This window comes from Balaenoptera ricei, chromosome 3 (assembly GCF_028023285.1).
Source record: "Balaenoptera ricei isolate mBalRic1 chromosome 3, mBalRic1.hap2, whole genome shotgun sequence".
NCBI lineage: Eukaryota > Metazoa > Chordata > Mammalia > Artiodactyla > Balaenopteridae > Balaenoptera > Balaenoptera ricei.
The window spans coordinates 31,719,328-31,739,558 of NC_082641.1; the positions used below are offsets into that span (position 1 = coordinate 31,719,328).

At 41.2% G+C, this 20,231-nt stretch overlaps 1 protein-coding gene across 3 annotated transcripts in view; it reads left to right on the forward strand.

Moving 5' to 3' along the window:
• The window catches only part of WDR70 (WD repeat domain 70), a 327,284-nt gene that overhangs the window by 288,893 nt on the left and 18,160 nt on the right, over nucleotides 1–20,231 (forward strand). For all 3 annotated transcript variants that reach the window (XM_059916261.1, XM_059916260.1, XM_059916262.1), the window contains 4 exons: nucleotides 13,114–13,214; nucleotides 14,854–14,933; nucleotides 16,715–16,831; nucleotides 18,891–19,053. In XM_059916261.1, coding sequence (XP_059772244.1) covers nucleotides 13,114–13,214; nucleotides 14,854–14,933; nucleotides 16,715–16,831; nucleotides 18,891–19,053 — 461 coding nt within the window. The remainder of the gene's footprint in view (nucleotides 1–13,113; nucleotides 13,215–14,853; nucleotides 14,934–16,714; nucleotides 16,832–18,890; nucleotides 19,054–20,231) is intronic.

Genomic DNA, 20,231 nt, shown 5'->3' on the forward strand with positions numbered 1-20,231 from the left:
TTAGCATTTGTTGTAAAGCTGGTTTGGTGGTGCTGAATTCTCTTAGCTGTTGCTTGTTTATAAAGGTTTTAATTTCTCCATGAAATCTGAATGAGATCCTTGACGGGTAGAGTAATCTTGGTTGTAGGTTTTTCCCTTTCATCACTTTAAATATGTCCTGCCACTCCCTTCTGGCTGCAGAGTTTCTGCTGAAAGATCAGCTGTTAACCTTATGTGGGGATTCTGTTATATGTTATGTGTTGCTTTTCCCTTGGTACTTTTAATATTTTTTCTTTGTATTTAATTTTTGATAGTTTGATTAATATGTGTCTTGGCGTGTTTCTCTTTGGATTTATCCTGTTTGGAACTCTCTGTGCTTCCTGGACTTGATTAACTATTTCCTTTCCCATATTAGGGAAGTTTTCAACTCTCATCTCTTCAAATATTTTCTCAGTCCCTTTCTTTTTCTCTTCTTCTTCTGAGAACCCTATAATTCGAATGTTGGTGCATTTAATGTTGTCCCAGAGGTCTCTGAGACTGTCCTCAGTTCTTTTCATTCTTTTTTCTTTATTCTGCTTTGCAGTAGTTATTTACACTATTTTACCTTCCAGGTCACTTATCTGTTCTTCTGCCTCAGTTATTCTGCTATTGATCCCTTCTAGAGAATTTTTAATTTCATGTATTGTGTTGTTCATCACTGTTTGCTCTTTAGTTCTTCTAGGTCCTTGTTAAACATTTCTTGTATTTTCTGTATTCTATTTCCAAGATTTTGGATCATCTTTTCTATTGTTATTCTGAATTCTTTTTCTGGTAGAGTGCCTATTTCCTCTTCATTTGTTAGGTCTGGTGGGTTTTTGCCTTGCTACTTCATCTGCTGTGTGTTTCTCTGTCTTCTCATTTTGCTTAACTTACTGTGTTTGGGGTCTCCTTTTCACAGGCTGCAGGTTCGTAGTTCCCGTTGTTTTTGGTGTCTGTCCCCAGTGGCTAAGGTTGGTTCAGTGGGTTGTGTAGGCTTCCTGGCGGAGGGGACTAGTGCCTGTGTTCTGGTGGTTGAGGCTGGATCTTGTCTTTCTGGTGGGCAGGTCCACGTCTGGTGGTGTGTTGGGGTGTCTGTGGCTTTGTTATGATTTTAGGCAGCCTCTCTGCTAATGGATGGGGTTGTGTTCCTGTCTTGCTAGTTGTTTGGCATAGGGTGTCCAGCACTGTAGCTTGCTGGTCGTTGAGTGAAGCTGCATCTTGGCGTTGAGATGGAGATCTCTGGGAGATTTTCTCCGTTTGATATTGCATGGAGCTGGGAGGTCTCTTGTGGATCAGTGTCCTGAACTTGGCTCTCCCACCTCAGAGGCACAGCCCTGACGCCTGGCTGGAGCACCAAGAGCCTTTCATCCACACAGCTCAGAATAAAAGGGAGAAAAAAAATAAAGAAAGAAAGAATGAAGATAAAAGAAAATAAAAGGAAAGTTATTAAAATAAAAAATAATTACTAAGAAAAAATTTTTTAAAGTAAAAAAGAAACAACAACGGACAGACAGAACCCTAAGACAAATGGTAAAAGCAAAGCTATACAGACAGTATCACACCCAGAAGCATACACATACACACTCACAAAAAGAGAAAAAGGGAAAAATATATATATATCTTTGCTCCCAAAGTCCACCTCCTCAATTTGGGATGATTTGTTGTCTATTCAGGTATTCCACAGAGGCAGGGTACATCACGTTGATTGTGGAGATTTAATCCTCTGCTCCTGAGGCTGCTGGGAGAAATTTCCCTTTCTCTTATTTGTTCACACAGCTCTGGGGGTTCAACTTTGGATTTGGACCCGCCTCTGCGTGTATGTCGCCTGAGGGCGTCTGTTCTTTGCTCAGACAGGAGGGGGGTAAAGGAGCCACTGATTCGGGGGCTCTGGCTCACTCAGGCCGGGGGGAGGGAGGGATACAGATGCGGGGCGAGCCTGCGGCGGCAGAGACCAGTGTGACGTTGCACCAGCCTGAGGCGCGCCGTGCATTCTCCCAGGGAAGTTGTCCCTGGATCACGGGACCCTGGCAGTGGCGGGCTGCACAGGCTTCTGGGAGGGGCAGTGTGGATAGTGACCTGTGCTCGTACACAGGTTTCTTGGTGGCGGCAGCAGCAGCCTTAGCATCCCATGCCTGTCTCTGGGGTCCGCTCTGATAGCCGCGGCTCGCGCCCGTCTCTGGAGCTCCTTTAAGCGGCGCTCTGAATCCCCTCTCCTCGTGCACCGGGAAACAGTGGTCTCTTGCCTCTTCGGCAGGTCCAGACTTTTTCCCAGACTCCCTCCCGGCTAGCCGTGGCGCACTAGCCCCCTTCAGGCTGTGTTCACACAGCCAACGGCAGTCCTCTCCCTGGGATCCGACCTCCGAAGCCCGAGCCTCAGCTCCCAGCCCCCAGCTGCCCTGGCGTGTGAGCAGACAAGCCTCTCGGGCTGGTGAGTACTGGTCGGCACCGATCCTGTGCGGGAATCTCTCCACTTTGCCCTCCGCACCCCTGTTGCTGCGGTCTCACTCCTCCGTGACTTCAAAGCTCCACCCTCCGCCACCCCCATCTCCGCCCACGAAGGGGCTTCCTAGTGTGTGGAAACCTTTCCTCCTTCACAGCTCCCTCCCAAAGGTGCAGGTCCCGTCCCTATTCTTTTGTCTCTGTTTTTTCTTTTGCCCTACCCAGGTACATGGGGAGTTTCTTGCCTTTTGGGAAGTCTGAGGTCTTCTGCCAGCGTTCAGTAGGTGTTCTGTAGGAGTTGTTCCACATGTAGATGTATTTCTGATGTATCTGTGGGGAGGAAGGTGATCTCCGTGTCTTACTCTTCCGCCGTCTTGAAGCTCCTCCAAAATACTTTAATTTTGATAAAGTCTAATTTATCAGTTTTTTATTTTGTAGAATGTAGCTTTGGTGTCACATCTAAGAACTCCTTGACTGACTCCAGGTTACACAGATTTTCTTCTGTGTTTTCTTCTAAAAGTTTTAAGGTTTAATGTGGTTCATTTTGGGTGTGTGGTTTATTTTGAGCTAATCTTTGTGTAATAGAGTGAGATATAGGTTGAATCAAGGCCAGGACTAGGGTCAGACTGAAGCACAAAATTGAAGGAGGTATCAAAAAACTCAGTAATCAAAGCAAATTAACATTTTAATGCAATATTATAAAAAATAAGAATTAATGCATAAAATTCATGATGAGTAAAATTCCAGTGCTTTAAATAAAAATGGGATCAGTAAACAGTGCTATGCCAAGCTGTACTGAAGCCCGAGGCAAAAGGAAAATTCAGTTGAACTGAGGCTGCCTTAATTTAAACTTTTGATCTTTTGTTCATTACAGGTTTTTTTGTGGGGGTGGTTAGGGTGAAGTACCAGAGTGGGGAAATAGTAAACTCACTGCTGCTTCAGTGATACTTTGAATTCTGGGCTAATTCCCCAATCCACCTACTACTATTTAGTTTTCAGAATCCTGAAATTTAGGTTTTATAACTGCATTCAGAGGGAGAGACTGAGTGGAATGTGATCCCTCTATCTCACCCAGCACCAGGAGATTTTTTTTTAATTAAAAAAATCATAACTGTGGTGGAAAACTATATGAAATAAATAATGAAATAGTACAAATTGCAGCAAATGTGCCTAGGAGGAAACTTCTAAGATCACTGCACGTTTGCAGGGACGTTCATATTATAGGAAATAAAATAATGTCTTTGATCCTAGTGCGAGTCCCCTCTCCTACACTGGCGATAGGTTCCCTTCACATAACTATGCCACAGGCAAAGCTGCTGGCTTTTGCTTCATCAGCTGCCATCTGGCATCAGGCATACGTTGCTCCGTGTCTCAATATTATCTTCCAGAGTCCATCTTCTTGCCTACCTGAGGACTACGGCTCAACTCTCCTCTATGAAAATTAGACTTTTAACAGAAGAGTTTACAACCTCCCTAAGAGTTCATTTCTGTTTATGAAATCCCATACCATCGTATCTTTTTTTTTCATTACTTTTAGGCTCACATTCTCATGCTTAGAGCCCACATCCTTTACTCTAGTCCTCAAGGAATTGGAGAACAGCTGGTCAACATCCTCTATTTCCTTGAAGATTATAAAGTTGCTGTTCTGTCTTCTCTTGTCTAAGTGAACCAAACTTAGTTGTTGTTGTTTTAACATTTCCTTGTGGGTCATATTTTCTCAACACTTCTGTTATCTTTGGTACTCTTTTTCTCAGACATTTCTAGATTCTCCAGTGACCAAATTGGAGTAAGGGACTCCTTGGTGCCATGTGGGTGGGAAGGGCATTATATTCCTATGGTTAGAACAATATAGGGCACATGGTAGGTGTTTGGTGAAAATGTATTTGTTAATTTTGCTTTACCTTTTGTTATATTTTATTATAGCATGTTCTTATTGGGACTCACTATAATGGCCTATTCTGTACCAGCTTCTCTTGTTTTTGTTTTTTGTTAATAGTTTTTTCTAATTAATTTGGAATTTCAGAGCATAAATATGTTTTCTTTTAGATTTGATGAAAGAAGTACAAATTTTAATTGTCTACTTCTTTAAAACTTGAGATGATCTTTTTTCAGACTTACTAAAAATAGCTATGTTTTGAGTTCAGTGGAGGAAGCAAGTTTACTGTGGATGCTTAAAATACTGGTAATCTAAAACTGTAATGAATATAATTTGTTTTGGTTGTTATACTGTTAGTGAATATGATCTGTCTCCTGGATCTATTTTGTAGAACACACTCTGCTTTGAAGTAAAAATTATTTGTTGGAATTTGTCACTATATTTTATCAAAATTCTAATCATTATTCTTCCTTAGAATAGAAGACAAATTCTGATGTGCTTATCATTTCATTTCTGTTCTCATTTCCAGTCTCTTTTAAAAGAACAATTTATAAATTTAACCAGTAGACTCTTAGTTCAGGAGCAGTTATTTAGATTCTCTATTCAACATTTTCTTCTTTGAAATAATGTTTACTGCAGGAATCCGGATTCAAAACCTATAGTGAGTTGTCTTTTCCTATAATTATCTATCTGACAGCGATCTCGTTTTGGGAGTTACAATTAGATGAAGAGCCTATCACATCCTGCTTCAGGCTTCATAAATCATTGAAGGCCGAAGAATGAGGACTAAAAGCAGGGCTTGTCCAGTTTAATAGTTTATTCATTTTCTAGTGTCATTTAACCCTGCAACATGCTGTATTAAAAGGCATCTACTACTTATTTGGTGTCAGCAGTCTCACGGAAATGTTTTCTGTTTACTATTTTGCTTCTATTTCTAGTCCTTCAAAGCAATAGAAACAGTCAATGTTTCCCTTTTGATTAGTTAGAAACTTTTTTTTTCTTCTCTACACAAGAGTTTGGTGTTTTATTTAATTGGCATTTAAACATATCTATACTTCCTAGTATAGACATAATTGCCACGAATGGCAAAACTGGGTGAAGAATCACCTACTAGATAACACAAGCCTGAAGGAGAAACATACTTGACGCTATAAAATATCAAGAAAAGAGAACTTGATTTTGCAGATGTGTAAATTTTGTAGGTGTTCAAAATGACACACTATTCTTTATAAAATGTATAAACATATAATACAGTAATGACTAGTGCTCTGTTGTCCAAACCCAGCACCATATTACATCACACTGGTAGAAGACCAAGTGAAGGACTTATATGTCTTGTAGGATTTTCTACCACGGATTTTCCTCTCCCAACCAGAATTTGATGAACGATCTTTGGTAACAAGTTTTCTGGCTGTTCTATCAGAATTCTGGCCAGACTTTCACAATTTATATTAGTGTGGGGAAGAAAGACTTCTATAATTAACACATGTCCCAGGATAGTGTTTCTTCCTTTTTTGGAGTGATAGATAATGCTGTGTCTTGTATGATGAGGGGTTGTGAGACCCCCAAAGGGCTAAATAAAAGAGTATGATTTGTAAAACATCTTTACCTATACTATATTAAGGCAAATAGTGCTTTACATATCCTGTATAGTTCATCTTTGAAGATGCAGCTTTTTCTATAATTTTTTGGTTTTACATACTTGATGATTTCCAAGATCTGATCATATATATTTCTTATCTAGTAGTTAGGGATTTCAAGCTTTATCCATTTGTGCTTTGTTTATTTATATAAAGAAAAGATTTATGGTTATTATCTTTATTCCCATCTCAAACTACTGATAAATGAAGAATGGTAAAGGGGTCTGGGTCTGTGTAGATTAGATCGAGAGAGATGGCCTTAGGTACTGCTTCCCAAGCTCTTTCACAAGCTGGTCCTCATAATAGATGATAATGTGTGATATAACAGACAAACCCACTCTTTGCTGGAACTGACTTGCCTGAGGCTCCAGTGCCCCAGGCCCCTCTCAAGCCTGAGCGGCTCCATATCTTGGCACTCTTGATCCATCCTGTGCCCACCAGTAGGAAGTTCTACAAGAATATTGGGAATGTGCCTCCAGTAAGCACTGCTTCTTTTTTTTTTTTTAATTTTTTAATTTAATTTTATTTATTTTTTTATACAGGAGGTTCTTATTAGTGATCCGTTTTATACATATTAGTGTATACATGTCAATCCCAATCTCCCAATTCATCCCACCACCACCACCACCCCCAGTCACTTTCCCCCCCCTTGTTGTATTTGCCTTGTGGGATCCACCACTGGTGTCACTCACCCTGTGGACTCCAGCTTCCAGCCTCTTATTTGTTTCCTGCTCCCAGGCTGTCATTAATAAGAATAATTACCAGATTTTCTTTAATCCTTATTTGTGCTTTTTTTTTTTTTTTTGCCTTTGTAAGTCCTTCTCAAATAGCAGATTGGAGCAAACTAACATTTAGTGTTTTGAATTAGAGGAAGAAAATTGTATTTAATTTTCTTACCCAAGAGACCTTCCATTTTCTCTGAGATCTTTTTCTTGTGATGAAGTTCTTTAGGCAAGTTTATTATCAGATACAGATGTGATTCATTTTGTGCCAAGGACAATTACCAGGTTCCAGATTTTTGCTGCTTGAGCAGTTACCTTAATTTTAGAGCAGAGGCTGTAAATAAACTGATTTTAATAAATGCATTTTTCCATCCGTTTGATGGGACTTAATTTGTTAATTAGATACCAGTTTTTAAAGAGCATAATCTGTGCATCTGTACCAGATATTTATGGCAGGAATAGAGCAACACTTTTCCTTGTTTGTTTTTTTTTGCAGCAACCCATACATTTATAAAAGTGCCATGGCATTTTTTTCTTTTCACCATTGAGCTTCTTTCTGGTTTATCAGAGAGAGAATTGTTTGGGGCAGGGAAGGGGGAAGATTAAGAAGATTTCCAGCAAAGAGTGATAATTGCTACAAGTCTGGCCCTATGGTGGAAGTTCCTTAGAGTTGGAGGAATGTGGAGGAGGAAAAAAGGATAGGCACGTGCTCACTTATAAGAGCAGAGAAAATGTCTTTAATCGTTTTTATTTGAGGGATGTCTCCATGGAGATCAGGTGGGTGTGGAGGAGTCTTATTTATTGTAGACTAAGGCTTACTCACCAGGTTTGCTTCCTGAACTTTAGAGGAATGAAACTAAGCCCGATGGCCCATGCATGCTGCAAAATCATCCAAGTTTGGGAAAAGCAAGGCTTTGGGAGGACAGGACAAATAGCCTGGAAGAGTTTAAAGATTTCCCATCTTACTCTTCTACCTCCCTGGCTCAGTATTTTAATGTGGAAAGCAGTTTTTCTTTCTCTGTGAAATAAAACTTGGGCTTGTGCAGATCCAAAGAAAATTCTTTCTCCAGTACCTTTCCATTTTCATCTGCCTTCTTTTTATTTGCTTTGGACTCGCATCTTGATCTGTGTTCTTAGTTTTGGGGATCAGCATATACATGCCCTTTCGAATGTATTGGGTAGTCCTGAGGGTGTCCATGACCGTAAGACTGCCTCTACACAACTGTGCAAAACTGTGTGACAAGTCTCCTCCCCAGACAGGTGTTAGACTCTTTGTTTGAAATTTTGGAAAATGCTTCTTCTCCCAAGGATTCACTGAGTTAGCTTATCCATTCTTGTACTATGTGACAAAAACCAAACATGAAAAAACCAGACGGAGCTTCTTTTACAGTGTGGGTCAGCAGCTGCGAAGGATCAAGAAATGGTGTTTCATCATAATCATGATTAAGATATAAAATTATGAAGGATGTTAGGCTTCTTTTAGCATGTGAAGTAGAATAAGGGCGGTGTTTGGATATGTGCATCACGGATGCCTAAGATGTTATGCAGGCATTGATTTCTTTTATAGTAACATTTGTGAACTGGGGTAGTAGTTCCTTTTTCCTTTATGATTTTAGTAATACCATCTGCTTTTTAGTATAAACTTGCTAAGACTTCTCTTTCTGGGTCAGGTGGGTTTGGAGATGATTTTAAATCTGCCACATCCCTTCCTCCCCTTCATCTTCTAAAACAGGCCTTCGCATAATTAGGTGATATAAAGGAATGAGCACTGGAGTTGCGAAAACCTCCCTGCTGGTCCCAGCTCCTCTGGGTACAAGTTATGTGACCTTGGGAAAGTTACCCAGCCTCCTACAAGCCTCAGTTTCTTCTTGTGAAATGGGGGTGAGATAACTAATTTTGTAGTGTTGCTGTGAAGATTCAACTACTTTAAATAACGTAAAGTTGCAGATACCTAATAGTTCCTTTCCTACCATGTCCTAAAATATAAATTTATTTCTCTCATTGATTTCCTCCTCTTCTCCTTATTTGCCTCCACGATTTCACTTAAAGTAAGCAAAACAAAACCACAGAAATAAATTATTTGGAATTTTTTGTGGCCTTTTTACTTTTGCAGAGGGGTAATTCCAAAATTCCTGTTTTGGAATCTTGACACTGCCTTTTGTACACAAAGTGCTTTCTTCTTCTCTGCCCCCCACCCCCTCTTTTTTCTCTGGTCTTCACAGAGAAGAAAGATCTCTGTGTTGAGCACATGAAAGTCTTGTAACTCCTTGTCATCTTGCTTATGATCTCCATCGCCGGTTACTGTCTCTTTGTGGCTGCCGCTAGAGCTGAGCACTTTTGGGGCAGACTGTGGTTCCTCTGCACGGCCAGATTATCTGAAATGACAGTAGGTTTTGGTTTAAAAGGCTAAACTGGGGCTTCCCTGGTGGCGCAGTGGTTAAGAATCTGCCTGCCAATGCAGGGGACACGGGTTTGAGCCCTGGTTCGGGAAGATCCCACATGCCGCGGAACAACTAAGCCCGTGCGCCACAACTACTGAGCCCGCATGCCACAACTGCTGAACCCCACGTGCCTAGAGCCGGTGCTCCGCAACAAGAGAAGCCACCGCAGTGAGAAGCCCGCGCGCCTCAATGAAGAGTAGCCCCCGCTCACCGCAACTAGAGAAAGCCCGTGTGCAGCTACGAAGACCAAACACAGCCAAAAATAAAAAATAAATAAATTTTAAAAGACTAAACTTAATTTTTATGGTAACATGGGGTTCAGCTTAGGCAGCTAGGGGAAGCCAGTGGTGGTCCCACGTGCTTCGGTAAGATGAAGTAGATTAGTGTAAGAATAAAACCCTTTATCGATTTAATTAAGCAAATCAGTATATTAAAATAGGCAGACTAACTTCAGAATCTAGTTCTTCGCACTACAGTGGCCTTCTGCTTTCTCTTTGGTCCGTGCAGATCTCCTGTCATGACATTTTCCTCTGCTCCTTTAATTCAGATGTGCTCTCTACCCTTCATTTGCTGTGTCACTCAGCAAATGTGTACGTCTGGATGTGGCAAGCCCCCAGCTACAGAAGTACCTCTTCAAGAACGGAGGATGGAAGATGTCTTTGGTGGATGGTTGACTGAGTGAATGCATTCCTTCTAAGTAGTTATAGCTCATCTGTCTTCTGATAGCTCCTTGGGCTTCTAGCAGGCACGTGTCCCACTGTTGTTAAGTAAAAGCCAGTATGTGTGTTTGACAAGTTAGCAGCGTGGCAGCTCTCCTTGCTCCCCAGCCTCGCTGCCGTCTCAGGGCTTGTTTGGTTTGGCAGATGGCCAGCTCTCTGCTATAAGATGCATTTCCTTGACAGGACAAAGTGTGGAGCCGCATTAGCTGCAAAGTTTACGAAGGTTAGCTAAACATACACAATAAATATTAATAAACAAAAAAAGCCCACCCACCTTTGACTTTGAATTCTGTTTCTTCATTCCATATTTTGGAATCCTTGTAATATTTGATTAATAGCCAGTCGTAGCGTAATTGAGCCTTAAGTATCTTTTGCTTAAGTCAGACTGCTCCCAGAGTCCTCATTGGCTGCTTTGGTGACTCACTGCCACAGTGGATGGAGCTCTGGAATGACTGTTTAGTTCAAGGGGTCTCATTTGCCTTCTCCTTGCTTCCATGTAAAAAGCCATGTGTGTGTCTAAGGGCATTAGAGGGTAAAAGCTGTGAACAGGAATAGAGGTGCGGTGCCCTGAGCTTGGACTCCCTGGAAAGCCGTCTGTTGGCCTGGGCCGTTGCCTCTCTCTAACATTTACACCCTCAGCGTAGAGGGAGAGAGTAACAGTAACCTGCTGCCCCTGGAAACTGCCTGTTTGGCTGGGTGTCTTGGAATTTACCAGGCCTACACTGTGGATCTTTTCCAATTCTGCACCCTGCTCACTTGAAAACATATTTGAGAACCAGTAATCTTAGACTGCTTAGACAGATCTCTAGAGAACCAAGGAAGAGAAATAACTTTAATGCTATGTCCTTAAAGTTGTCCTGGGGCGATTTGTGGGTCCTGAGATTTCTGAAGGCCCTTGAAAGCCCCTCTCACTCTCCTCCCTTGCTCTCTGGTCCTTGCACATCCCTCTTTTTAGGCCCGCATTGGCAGGGAGCTAACCCTACTCTGTTTGTGGGGTACTTGAGTATAATAATGATCTGGAGAAATCAAATTATCCCTCCTAGGCAGTAGTGAGTTTAAGTTGAAAATTGTCTCTACCTCCACCTAGCAAAGCAATCCGTTTAGGCTTGGGTGAACTGTAACTTTTAATTCATCCCTGCAGCAAACATTTATTGAGTTCCAGACACTAATCTAGGCACTTGGGATTCTTGGCTACGTAAAACAGATGAAGATCGGCCTGTGTGGAACGTGTATCCTAGTAGGGGAGGCAGACAATAAGCATAATTAACAGTAAACTATATAGTACTTTAATATGGGATACATGCTATAAAAACAAGGAAAGTAAGGGGAGTTGTGTGATGCAGTTTTAAATAGGGTGGTCTGGGTAGTTATGACACTTAAGCCAAGACTTGAAGGAGATGAGTATTGGCTTGGATGAGCTTATTCTAGGTGAGATATGAAGTTATGTTTGAGACTCTTTTCATGTTTCCACATGCCTGGCCTTGACCATCTGGAAATTCCCAGTGGTCTAGGCGTGCTTCTCAAATTAGTTTCAGTGGCGGAGAACCTGGTAGTCAGGTTGTGCTTTGCAGACCATGAACTATTGATATACTTAATTCCATCTCACCCACCAGGCACAGTTTTATTAGGAGAAAATGTGACTTTTTAGACACATGCATTATAAAGTAAGTTTCATGAGCATATGCACAAAGCAACAACAACCCCATACCCTAAGAGTCAAACTTTGATTTACTATTTTCATATTTTACTAAAAATATGATTTACTATTTTCAAGTTTTTCTGTTAATATTCCCTCACCATTATAAATGTTTTATCATCTTTTAGCACTTGCTAGTAGACATTGGGTAGCAGGCACCACAGGTTTAAGAAAAATTGTGGAAAGAAAACTTAAAACTGTGAAAACCTGCCCTTTGAACTTAGTTTTCCCCCGACGACAGGGGAAACACAACCCCTCTGATTTGGTTTTCTCAGTAGATCATCTCAACGCTCTTCAGTGGTGCAGAGCTTAAGAACCACTCTTCTCGAATATTGTCAGACATGAATTAGAAGTTCTGCAGACTCTTTTACATTTCCTCCTTAGTTTCTCAGGAATCTCAGAGTAGGAATTGTAGCCATTTAACTATATGCATTTTTTTTGGCCAGTCAGGTGGGAGCCAGAGTTTCTATCAAAAGGGGTTGCAGGGATTCCCAGATATTCTGTCTTAAGAAAAGAGCTGGATGGCTGGGGAGAAGAAACCAAAGAAATGCAGCCCAAGGTAGATTATTTGGGAGACAGAAATTCCATGATTTGCATTTTAATATTAGAACAGAAAATGGCAATATCTAATTGTACCCTTTTTCCCTTAGTCCTTGTACATTGCTTGGCACGTGAGAGGTTCCTGATAATCATTGAATTAATGTTTCCACTCATTTCTTGCTCTATCAGAGTGAGATCTGCAGAATCCAGCACATGCTGTTTCTGCCTACCAACCTTAGCTTCATTTTTTCCCCCTTAATTCTATCCCTGCCATCTCTTCCACCTCTGCCCTCTTACTTCAGCAAAAATTAAAAGCAGTCTGTACTTCTCACTGAGAACTCGTGGTTCTTTCTGACCCCAGAGTACCACTTATTTTCCTTACTAGTGATGAACTCACAGGATCATAACTTCCAGTGAACCTTCTCCTAAATAGCTTTTCATTCAGGTTAATGTCAAGGTTTTATATTCCATATCTCTGTTTTACTTCTGCTACTGACCTGCTGGTTTATCTCATAGATAGGGAGATATTATTCAATGTTTGCAAACGTGTGTTGTTCCTGAAAAAGCTTTATGAGATTTCGATCTTTGTAAACTAAAAACAGTAGCTACCTGGCCTCAATATGCTGTCCAGAGGGGCATATTTATTGTGTGTATAAAAGCATGAAACACTGAGATCTAAATCTGCTTCGTGGTAAAATGAACTGAGTTATGTGGGTTCAACATTCTAAGATGCCAGCCTCATGTGGCAGCAGAGCTGGGAAAGCCCAACTTTGTGGTTTCAAGGCTGTCAGGAAAGGAGAGGAGAGATGTCAGGAAGGGAGCATCTTTTTTATTTTTATAGAGTATCACACAGATAACAAGTGATAGAACAGAACTCAACCTCAGGAACACGACCCTATGGTTTAGAAGAAAATGCCCTAATAGTTACAGGTAATCATCAGGGTGATACTCAGTTTCGTAAACAAGCCATCAAAGTACCAGCGGAATTTTTTTCCCATTTTTATGTGCCCTCTTTAGTTGACTACCATGCCTTTCCTTTACAGAGTGTTGTCCGCTGCCTGTGGCATCCAAAGCTGAACCAGATCATGGTGGGGACTGGAAACGGATTGGCTAAAGTCTATTATGACCCCAACAAGAGTCAGAGGTATTTCATAAGTATTGCCTGTTTTAGATGGATGACAGCAACTGGGGGAGGGTTTTCTTTTTCCACCCCCACTTTTATTTATTTCCCTCTTTGATGGGGATCCACCCTTTTAGAAAACGCAGCTGGCACAGAGTAAAGCCTCAAACTCCTAGTATTGTGCTTTAAAGAGGATTTGGATATCTCCCTTGATCCATACAGAATTCAAAGTGAAAGTTTCCCGGGGATTTGCAGTTCTTTAGCTGAAATGTTGAGTGCAAGGGGGGAAAAAGGCCTGCCCACTTTGCATACCACCCTGGACAGTGGCATTAGCAGTGATGCATGTAAGGGATTAACAAAGCAGGGAACGAACCACTTATAGGAAGTGGAAACGGCTAGTCCGTTTTGTTCCCTTTCTGTTTGGGCTTTTATCAGGTGCCGGCTTGGATGTTTGGCAGGGTTGTTCTCTGCCGGCAGAGGAGGACAGCACAGCTACTTTCCCCTTCAATCCCATGTCTGTCCCAAAATACCAAATTTAAGCGTACCAGTGTGCTTCAAGGATCCGAAAACTTCACTAGAGACTCAGTCACTCTCTCAGTTACTTCTCTTTTCCTTGGGCACAAAGGTAAACATGTATCACCAACCCCCAAAAAAGATGGTTTTGTTTCTCTTTGTTAAGGTATAGTGAGTGATTAGCTCTTTCTTTAGAGTAAGCCTTGGCTAGCTAGTACTAAAATTCACATGCTGTATTTACTGGAGTCCCCCATAAACCTGTTTTGAGCTCCCACGTTCTTTCAGGGGAAAGGAAACCCATCCTCTATTAGTAAATATGTATTGACTATAATTTGGCTCTGAATAGAAGCAGACAGTCCTGTTTCCTTCAGAATTTTCTGGAGTTGGAACCTTTGCCCTATAAAATAAAGTTATATATTGTGGTCTTTAAGAACAAATAGGATTTTGTTTGTTTTTTAATAAAGAAATTGAAAATGCTAATGTAATTAGGATGAGAGGCGGGAGTCTGTTTTACTTGAGAAAATAATGAACCCCATTTGATAGCACCCTTTAGAAGATTCCTATCTTTGGAATCTTTAGTTTAAGAAATTTGCTTCTTTGTTTTTGTTTCTCCTGAAACGGATGCTCATTATTGCTAAGGAGAAGTAAAGTGTTCTAAGCACACTTTTGGTTAATCCCACACATTCTTGGGCTGTAGCCCCTTGGCAACACTGCCAGGCTGACTCAGTTCCAGATCACTTGTACTCTTGTATTTGAGTTGTAGACAAATGCCACTTGGGCTGTAGACTACCTAGGTTGCTTTCATCTGAGACGTAAACTAAAATTTGAACCCTATGACCTTTAGGGTGAAAAGGTTGATTAATGTTATTAATATCTCTTTAAGATCTTAATTTTAGGTTAGATTTTTTAAACTGGCCTTTTGTTTTGCAGTGACCTTTCTAACCCTTTCACAGAGTAGTAACCACTGACTCAGACTTGCTTTCCCATACATTTAATCTCTTATCACCAAGGGCTCCATCTGTTGCCAGAAAGTCAAGGACTTGGTGAGGTGGTGTGTACAGAGCATGTTCCTGAAAGTATCTAATGCTTTTGACCTAGACTTTGTTTCTGAGACCAAATAAAGAAAATCATTTGCTTTTACCCCTCTCAGGGGAGCAAAATTATGCGTGGTTAAAACCCAGCGGAAGGCGAAACAAGCAGAGACTCTAACCCAGGACTACATCATCACCCGTAAGTTGTTAGCATAGTTTCTCCATCATGCATCTGTTTCTGTTCTAGTGTGCTGTTGATCTCATGGCTTTAGAGACAGAAAAAGCCCTCCGAGTTCAGGCATATGTTACAAAATACCCCTTTCATGTGTTCAGGACTGGGGGTCATATAATAGCTAACCCCTTTAGCTTCTGTGCCCCATCACGGAGACAGGGTTACTTCATGTAACTTTCAACCCCAAAGGGAAAAGCCTAAATTCTGTGACCATGTGATAGACTGATCCAGAGACCTTTAGATATAAAATGAACTACCTGGGGTATGATCAGAAATCTTACCAGGACAGAGCAGCTTCTCTCGGGTTTGTCGCACAACCTCGTTAATCTGGCAGGTTTTTGTTTCCCAGAGTCACAGTCTCAGACCTGTCACAGGTAGCGGCTAGGCAGGAGATCTTGGATGCAGTAGCAGTTGTCATTAGCAGATGCCCCTGTGGACGTTTATCAGTGGCTCCGTCTAAAGACCAGGGGGTGCTGCACTGCTGGGTTTTCTCCCTGGTGGCTGGTCTCATGTAAGACCATGTCCCTTGGAGCTGATGATCAGTAAAGAGATCCGGTGACATTTTTTGCAAGAGTAGAAGTGTTAAAGTTGGTGTCATAACCAGTCTAACTCATGTGATTACATGCGGCCTACTTAAATTCCTGCAGTCGTTTGAAGTGAAAAGCTATTTTTCCCCCTCCTAAAAATACTGTTGTGTCGTGTTGCCCGACAGAGTGACGGGTGGCTGTGTTTCAGCTCCCCTGACTCAAGGTAGGCATATTTTACTAGTGAGTGATATGGCCCTGGCCCAGGCTGGAAGTATGGGTAGAGGATAGGAGGGGTACTGGAAGTGTTTTTTAGGTGTCAACAGACATTTCTGTCATTCTTACCATAAATTTACTTTAAACCCCTATTATTCCTGTAACTCCCCCAGTTTTCTCTTTTAAAGGGGTTTTAATTTGCACATAAACATTCGAAGAAATTATTCTGGTACTTCTTTTTGTCAAAAAAAGATATTTAATTCTATCCCCAATAGTCTTCTCCCTCTCCACCAGAATATCACACTGTTTCCCTTTTTAATACATATTTTCTTTAATATTCTGAAATTTAATTCTGACATTGAAAAACAACAATTGGACAAATATTACTTTGACTTTTATTCCTTTGTCGACCATATTGAAGAAGGATTAAGTCCCCATCAAGTCACCACGTCAGGAGATTCAGGCACCTCCTTGCATTCAAGGCAACCTTTATCCCAGTTTCAGTGGGATAAGTGTTCCTCCCTTCTGGTTACTCAGTGCTGTCAACTCCTCCTGAGAGGTGGTCACATTTCAGAAATGTGTGAAGTGATTCCAGTGTTTATGAGGCATCTGAGGAAACTTCAGGGCTGACAGGCAAGCTGTTGGCATTATTCGCATTTGGGCCCTATCAGAAAAAACAAGAGGCAGTCCCATTAAGCGTTTCTTTTCAAAACCACAGAAATTAAGTTTAACTGCTGCCCATGGTTTGGGAGATGGGGAGCCTCACCAATGTTTCTGTGACGGTATTTGACGGCATTTCCTGAGCGCCATTCGTTGCCAGGAGAGGTGAACAGTGAGCCTGGTCTCAAACGAAATTGGCTAATTGGTTGCAGTAAGACTGTCTTTTATTATTAGATGAAGGCTGTCATTATGACTTCCATTTCATCTTCGTTTACTCATGCGTTAGCTATGTTTTTGGATGGAAGGGTTATTATCATAATGAAATTTTTCAAATGTGACTTCTCGTAGCTCATGCCTTGCCTATGTTCCGCGAGCCCCGCCAGCGGAGTACAAGGAAACAGCTGGAGAAGGACAGACTGGATCCCCTGAAGTCTCACAAACCCGAACCTCCTGTAGCAGGCCCAGGTGACCGTGATCTAACTAGTGACTTGCAAAGGGGGTTGCGGGGCAGGGTGGGGTAATAGATACAGAATTTGGAAGATCTTTTGGGCCTAGATGCCTGCCTTCAGAGATTTTACTAAATAGGGGTTTTCAAACGTCTTCTTTTAACATCAGAACTTCTTGTGTAAAGATCTGATGCGGAAACCCAGTGCATAAACTGATAAAAATGGAGCTGCTGTGCTGAAGTAGAGAGGAAGCCCAGAGCCCTTTCTGCTTGGTCTCCAACTAGAGCCCTTTAGGTGACCTCGGTGGGACTCTGGGGCTCCTTGGGACCCAGTGTTAACAATCACTGCTCTCAGTATTGGCTTAATATGCAACACTGGGTACTTTGAACAGAATTTAGGCTGGATTAGGTTTCACACAAGGCAGAAAGCGAACATCATTTAGTTCTGTGTTAATAAAATAGAGCTGCCCATTTCCCTAGAAGATGAATAAAAATCCTTAGAGTTTCTAAGAAAGTAGGTACCAGAAGAAAGCAAGGCAGCATTGGCTATCGTATAGCACGTACCTTTACTAGAATCCCTTTTTCTGTTATCACCTGCATAGTTTCCATTTGTCCTATGTTCACATGCTTAAAGCTTATGACTTGTTCATCCATGTGAACCTGAGTTCTGGACCTGTATCTGTTTGGCCTGACCCTTCAGCATTGAAAATATTTCATATACCAATCTCAATTTTTTTTTCCATTTTCTCTGCCACCATCCTAATCAGAGTTCCTAAATAATATTCTTGCCTGGATTATTGAAAAGCCCTTCTAACTAGGCACCGTCTCAAGTTTCTCTCTTCACCACCCTACCTTCGTTCATCTCACACACAGCTTTTATTCCCAATTCCTGTAGCTTTCGTATTGCTACTGCCCCCAAATCGTCATAAGCTTTACACTGTCCAGTTGCATTTCCAGAGATTCAGAGTTCTCTTCAGTCTGAATCTAATACACTTTTGAGCTTTACACCTCACCTTTCTCCTACTCTGATCTTCTCACATGACTGTTGGTTCATTCCTGCCCCCAAATGCCCAGTGAACTTCCCTCATTCTGTACTTTTGTATTTAAACCATTCTGCTCATTGAAAATAACCTTCTCTGTCTTCTGAGTTCTCCCAAATTGGATTTATCTCTTCCTACAGCCCCCCTCCCCCCACCAGATCAGCCTGGAGAGCTTTCTCCTTCCTCTCCTTCCACTTAGTTACTGGCCATACAGATTCTTTGGCAGTTATTTCCTGCCTTATAAAATTAATCTTTTAGTGCTACTTGACTTTTCATGTGGTGTGGTTTTTTGTTTTTGTTTTTCCTTTTTTTCTTTTTTTTCTTTTTAATCTTCCTAAAAAGTCATACATCTTCTGAGTACTGGGAACCAGGCTGGCAGTTGGGGATCCAGCGGGGAACAAATTCCTGCCCATGTGGAGCTTCCTGTCTAGAGCAATTACAGTACAGTAAAATAATGTGAATCAGTCTGTTCATCTTGTTTTCTCTCCTACAAGGTACTTGGAAGATGGCAAGCCCTAAGATATGTTTGTTTAAATCTAAAATAGCACCTAATGATCATTGGTTGTTTTTATTAATTGAATTTCATGTGTTCATGCCTGAGGAATTTTTTAAGGCATACACATGGCAAACTATTTGTATTTCTTCCTACATGGGTGTCATTGTGTAAATTAAGCAACTAAGGCATAATAAAAAATGTCTCTATTTAAAAATGTTACGGGGAAGTTGAGGTTTGTTGATGTCCTACTTTGGTTTTGATTATCATAAATGAAAGCTGAAAGGACGATACTCAAGTACTCTTTTGAGATTTGTGTGCTTCAAACCAAAGTCTGTTAGAAGCCTCAGAGTGCTCAAAGCCTTGATTCTGTAGGGAATGACAAAAATCAGGTAAACCTGAATCCCTGACCCTACTCTGTCATTCGTTTAACCGTCCGCCTCGGAAGCCAGCAGTGAGGGATTCTCAACCTTGTCAGATAAGCCCAGTGTACAAAAGGTATATGCTCACTCCATTCTGGATTTGGTTTTTTTTCCTTTGGAACAGGTCGTGGTGGCCGGGTTGGAACCCACGGGGGCACTCTGTCGTCATACATTGTGAAGAACATTGCTTTGGACAAAACCGATGACAGCAATCCCCGGGAAGCCATTTTGCGGCACGCCAAAGCAGCCGAGGACAACCCATACTGGGTCTCTCCAGCATACTCCAAGTGAGGGAACAGCCTTTTAAAATATATTGCGCTTAATGAATTGGGAAGAACATGACAATGGCTGCTTTGAGGTTCTAGTTGCTCCATTTCTTTTTTATTCCTAAGCATGAAAAATGGCCAGGTACTCATGGTCCTGAAACCTAGGCATTTGTTTGTATCTGAGGACTCTAAACGGTAAATGTTTAAACCAGGCCAGTTCCATTAGATCTATAGCCTAGCATAAACCCATTATGTGAAACCCATTCTACCTGTGATAAAAAAAAAAAGAAAGGAAATCACTGCCTGCCTGCATTATCTTAGTTAGGGAGGGTTAAAAGCAAATGAAAGGAAACAGTTTGTAGAATCTATTATTGAGGATTAACTTTTATTTGTAGAGCTGTGTTTGTAAGTAACACTTAAACATAGGCAGAGTAGAGCCTGCCTGCTCAGAGTCCCTCAACTAGCTTCGCATGTGTGAACATGTAGTGGTTCTTAAAAACACTAAACCAGCTACATTTACACTAAAGAACAGTAATATTGTAGAATTTTGGGGTTTTAAGTTTTTATTGTAAACTAACGTTAGACTTACAGAAAAATCGTAAAAGCAATGCAGAGAGTTCATGTATGCTATTCACCCAACTTCCCCTGATGTTAACACCTTACATGGCCATAGTACAATTAATTGGCAACACCATGAAATTAACATGGGTACAGTACTGTTAACTGAGCTACAGACCTTATGTGATTTCCCCAGTTTTTCCACTAATATCCTTTCTCTGTTCTACAGTCCTATCTAGGATCCCACGTTGCATTTAGTTGTTACTTTTCCTTTGTCTCCTCCAGTCATAACAGTTTCTCAGTCTTTCTCATCTTTCATGACCTTGATGCTTTCAACGAACACTGGTTTTTTATTTTGTACACTTTCTCTCAGTTTGTGTTTGTCTGATATTTTCTCATGATTGGAATAAAACTATGCATTTTTGGCAAAAATAACACAGGAGTGATGTTATATCCTTTTCAGTGCATCACATCAGGGGCTTCGTGTCCCTCAGTCTGATGACTGGCAATGATAAATTTGATCACTTGGTTAAGGTGATGTCTGCCAAGTTTCTCCACTGTCAAGTTACTATCATTCCATTTTGAGTTAATAACCTGCTTGGGAGTAATATTTTAAGACTAGGCAAATCCTGTCTCTCAAA